Here is a 4,822-nt window from a genome sequence, read left to right as displayed (position 1 = left end):
AATAGTGATTTATTTTTTTCATGTAACCAGAATCAGGAGGTAGCAGATCTGGCATTGATTAGTGCAGCAGGGAAGTAATGACAGGGTTAACTTCCCTGGGCTTCAGAGTATTTCCAACTCAGTGACAAGAGAATGGCTCACCTCTTATAACATCCATGGTAAGCTAGAACTGGAACACTGAGAGTGACTTCAGTCCATTATAAAAGGAATGCTTACAATTTCCCAGCAGCCCCTCATCAGATTACACTACTGTATTACAGGGGAGAATTCCCCAAAGGTTACCTGGGAGGTTAGAGAAGTGGCTAATTAGATTTTCTGCAATCCTCTCCCAGAGCAGTATCTTCTCAAGGCAACTATTAAAGTATTATTGCTCCATCAATAGAGGTTTGGCCCAGCCATTTATGTTTTGTACAAAGCAACTTCATAAAAATGTCTCATTTCAACTGTATGTGGTTCCAGTAGTGCCATCAAAAGTAACCTGTAATCTCTGTGGCAGGCAGGATTCTAAAATGACCAGGGTCCCCCGTCATCCTGGATGGTGCCCTGTGTAAATCCCCTCCCTTTGTGTGGGTGGACCCTGTGAACAGGATGGCATCTCACTCCTGTGATTGGGTGACCAATCACCTGACTGAGCCAATCAACAGGGAGATTCCCTGATGCAATCACGCGAGCTCTTAAAAGGAACTGGAGCCTTCCTGAAGTCACAGCGATTCCAAGCCAAGTAGAAGAGACCTTCCGCCTCGGTTTTCCGCTGCAAGCAGATTCTCCCTTCTCCAGGCCTCCAGAAGAGTACACAGAGGGTGGACATGTGGATGTCTGCCCAGTGAGCTCCCGAGCGAAGAAAGCTGTCGCTGCAGAGGAATTCAGACACACAGAATTGTACGCTAGAGAATGGGTGTGGTTTAACATGAAAAGTTGGCGGCAAGATGATATTCAGCAATACAAAACCAATATAACCCTTAACCAATACTTCATCACCTTGTGTGAGGCATAATATTTAAACATGTGCTGTGATGTGTGCTTGTTTGCCTGTGTGTTTTCAATACCAATTGAGCACAAAAAATAGCACCCAAGAAATATAACAGCCGTCTAACAGGGCACATCTTTTCAAATCTTTCCCATTTCAGGACGATAATCAAGAAATCACAGATCGAATCCCTGTGCCCCAAAGCACCTGGATCTCTTCGGTCTCCTGCTCTGGCTGCGATGGACAAGGCCCGCGAGGCGCCCACGGGCAAAGCAGGGGCAGCGCAGTGGGAAGAGAAGTCCATCGCCCCCTGGAGCCTGGGAGTCCCCGACAGGGACAGAATCCCAGGAGACACTGACAGGGACCCAGAGGCGGATTTGGTGGCAGACGTGGCAGCGGAGGAAGAGGAGCCCCTGTGTCAGGACCGCTTAGATTTAGCAGCAGTGGGAAGGGACGACTCATGGCTTCTTCGCCCTGAAGCCAGAAAACAGAAAATAGATTCCAAAGGTAGGAAAGCAAAGAAGCAGAAGGTGGAGGAAGACGACAGTAAGAAGATGCAAACCCTCTTTTCTGCCTATTCTGAGGCGCGGCTGCAACGTTACGAAATGTATCGCCGGTCAGCCTTCCCTCGCGGGGCCCTGGAAAGGCTGATGGAGTCCATCACCGGCTCGTCGGTGTCTGAAAACGTCCTCATCGCCATGGCCGGGATTTCCAAGGTCTTCGTCGGGGAGGTGGTAGAAGCAATCCTGGACGTGTGTGAGCAGCGGGGAGAGAGGCCGCCCCTCCAACCCAAGCATTTGAGGGAGGCTGTTCGGAGGTTAACATCCAAAGGGAAAATCCCCAAATCGAAGCACCGGAGAATCTTCTAGGCCAAAGCCGGGAAAGGACTGTGAGTGAGGAGGGAGCTCTGGCTGCAGACTTCCTACGGCACGAGACTCCCTGTGTCCCTGCTGAACAGTACTGGAGTCCACCAAGGGTTGAATGACGATTTTAATGTCTGCCTCAAAACCGTGATGTTGGGCACAGCTACAAGAAGGCCTGCAGCTTGGTTCATACTTGCCTCTACTATATATTCGAACCTCTACAGGCGTTGTGAGCATTTAACTCTCTCTTGGCTAGTCTGCAGATGAAACATGCATGGATCTTGAGCTACGTCTCCATGGGGATGCTGCTTTTTCAGGGACAAAATCCTTCCAAGAGAGCTTGAATGGTTTCACAGCGAAGCTTCTTATTCTACCATGATGAACTCGGTGATAGTGTTCGTGCAATAGTTTGCCCTTGTAGAAGTTTTAGATTGCTTCTGTGGATTTTACTGTATGATCATTAAAGTTGTTTTTCCCCTTCTAAAATGGCAGTATTCATTATATACCATACAGCTTTAAGTCACTGAAAGATTTTTACTATAGTAGAACGGTAACATAGTCTAGCACCCTCATATAATTGGAGAGAAAGAGGAAAAAACAGAACACAAAAGGCCACTGAACAAAAGTCTACCTATTTCTTGTGATCATGTGTGCAGTTTAAAAAGGTAGACTGACATAGCCATCAGATATTTAACATTTGTGACCCTGTATGTAATTAGCTGTAAAATCATGAGCCACACAAAAATGGCTCCTTAGGGTGATAGAAGAGATGTGCAACCTCGCTAGCCATCAGGGAAACACATATCAAAACCACAATGAGATTTCACTTCACACCCACTAGGTTGATAGTTATTAAATAAATGGAAAATAAGTCTTGACAAGGATGTGGGGAAATCAGAATCCTCCTCCATTTTTGGAGAGTGTAAAATGGTGCAGCTGCCATGGAAAACATTCTGGCGGTTCCTCGTAGAGTTCAGATAGAATTGCCACAGGGGCCAGCAATTCCATTTCTTCTGGAATTAAAAGAATTAAAACAGGAATTGAAACAGATACTTGTACAACAATATTCACAGTTGACAAAGGTGGGGATAACAGAAGTATCCACTGACACAAGAAAGGACAAACAAAATGCGGTCTGTACATACAATGATACATTTTTCAGTGATAATAAGGAATATAGGGTACAACATGGAAGAACCTTAAAACCATGCTACGGGAATGGAGATATATATTCCACTTATATGGAGAGATATCATATATTCCACTAGTATGAACTTTCCAGAATATGCAAATTCATAGATACAGTAAAGGGATTGGAGGTTACCAGGGGCCATGGAGGAGGGGGCCGTTGCTTAAGGGATGCAGAGTTTCTGTTTGGGGTAATGAAAACTTCTGGTAATGGATGGTGGTCATGGGAGCAGAAATATTGTGAACATATTAACACCACTGAAGAATACAATTAAATGGTTAAAATGGCATATTTTATGATATATATGTGAATTTTTAAAAAAAAAGAATGATGCCACAATTTTGTGAAAACAAAAAAAAAGTTTAGTGATTTTATCTTTAAAGATACTCAGACATTATCCAGAAATTGTGGCTTAGCAGGCAACAAAATTTATTATAGAAAGATACTGGAATGTTCTCTAGAGTTTTATAAATTATGGGATAGAACTGTCCCATCTTTGATACTCTATTTGGAATGTTATTAAATCTGCACAGGATGCATGGGTAGCTCTACTCACCAACCTTTGAAAGGTTTGTAATTTTGAAGAGTTGCTGAAGGCCTACAGGTTCTTGCCTTTCTTATTTTCTTAACGTGTACTCCATTAGTAAAACAGTCCCGACAGGGACAGATCCCGGGGGACACTGACAGGGACCCAGAAGGGGAGTTGAAGGAAGATGTGCAGCAGAGGAAGATGAGCTCTCAGATCTGGCCACAGCAGGAATCCTTCCATGGGGCTCGCCAAACAGCTGATGTACACTTGCCTCGCTGGAGACATCCTGCTGCCCAGCTAGAGCACTGGCTCTTTCAGTTGTGGATATTCCCCTCCCCACACCGTGCCTCCTAAAGCACCTATTAAAGTACTCATTGCACCATCAATTTTGGTTTTGCCCAGCCATTTGAGTTTTCTACAAAGCAACTTCATAAATATATCTCATTTGGTTGGTAAGTTCTTCTAGTATTGTCATCAAATGTACCCCCTGAGATCTTAATAGGTATTTTGAGGCATTTCACTGTGGCTTGGCTTATAGGCAGAAGAAAACCCCTTCCAAGAGAGCTTGATGGCGTCATGTTGATGTTGGAAGCTGCTAGACTCAGTTTGTTTCTTTCTGCTGTTTTTAAATCGATGATACAATTAGTATCTTGTCTGACTCTACCATGAAGGTCATGCCATGGCAGAATAGTGGAGAAATTTGTTCCTACAAAGGTTTAAGATTTCTCCTATGGATTTTGTTGAATGGTCACTGTTCTAGTGCTGTGGGAAAGCAAAACACCAGAAACAGATTGGTTTTTATAAAGGGGGTTTATTTGGTTACACAGTTACAATCTTAAGGCCATAAGTGTCCAAGGTAATGCATCACCAATTCAGTACCTTCACTGGAGGATGGCCAATGGCATCTGGAAAACCTCTGTTAGCTGGGAGGGCACATGGCTGGCATCTACTCCAAGTTCTGGTTTCACAATGGCTTTCTCCCAGGATGTTCCTCTCTAGGCCACAGCTCCTCTTCAGAGTGTCACTCTTAGTTGCTCTTGGGGCATTTGTCCTCTCTTAGCTTTTCCAGAGCAAGAGTCTGCTTTCAATGGCCATCTTCAACTGTCTCTCATCTGCAGCTCCTCTCTCAGCTCCTGTGCATTCTTCAAAGTGTCCCTCTTGGCTGTAGCAAGCTCACTCCTTCTGTCTGAGCTTATATAGTGCTCCAGTAAACCAATCAAGGCCCATACTGAATGGGCAGGGCCACACCTTCACAGAAACTATCCAATCAGAGT

At 44.6% G+C, this 4,822-nt stretch overlaps 1 protein-coding gene across 1 annotated transcript; it reads left to right on the top strand.

Moving 5' to 3' along the window:
* Positions 1 to 1,206: 1,206 nt before the first annotated feature.
* On the top strand, positions 1,207 to 1,836 carry LOC119505996 (transcription initiation factor TFIID subunit 11-like). The gene has a single exon (XM_037798931.1). The coding sequence runs from the start codon at positions 1,207 to 1,209 to the stop codon at positions 1,834 to 1,836; it is 630 nt and encodes a 209-aa protein (XP_037654859.1).
* Positions 1,837 to 4,822: the final 2,986 nt, after the last annotated feature.

Source organism: Choloepus didactylus, chromosome 11 (genome assembly GCF_015220235.1).
Source record: "Choloepus didactylus isolate mChoDid1 chromosome 11, mChoDid1.pri, whole genome shotgun sequence".
Classification (NCBI taxonomy): domain Eukaryota; kingdom Metazoa; phylum Chordata; class Mammalia; order Pilosa; family Megalonychidae; genus Choloepus; species Choloepus didactylus.
This window is presented reverse-complemented; position numbering and strand designations above follow the sequence as displayed.

Excerpts from the sequence above, each read along its gene's own strand:
- LOC119505996 (XM_037798931.1), top strand. The coding sequence starts at position 1,207 with ATGGACAAGGCCCGCGAGGCGCCCACGGGCAAAGCAGGGGCAGCGCAG.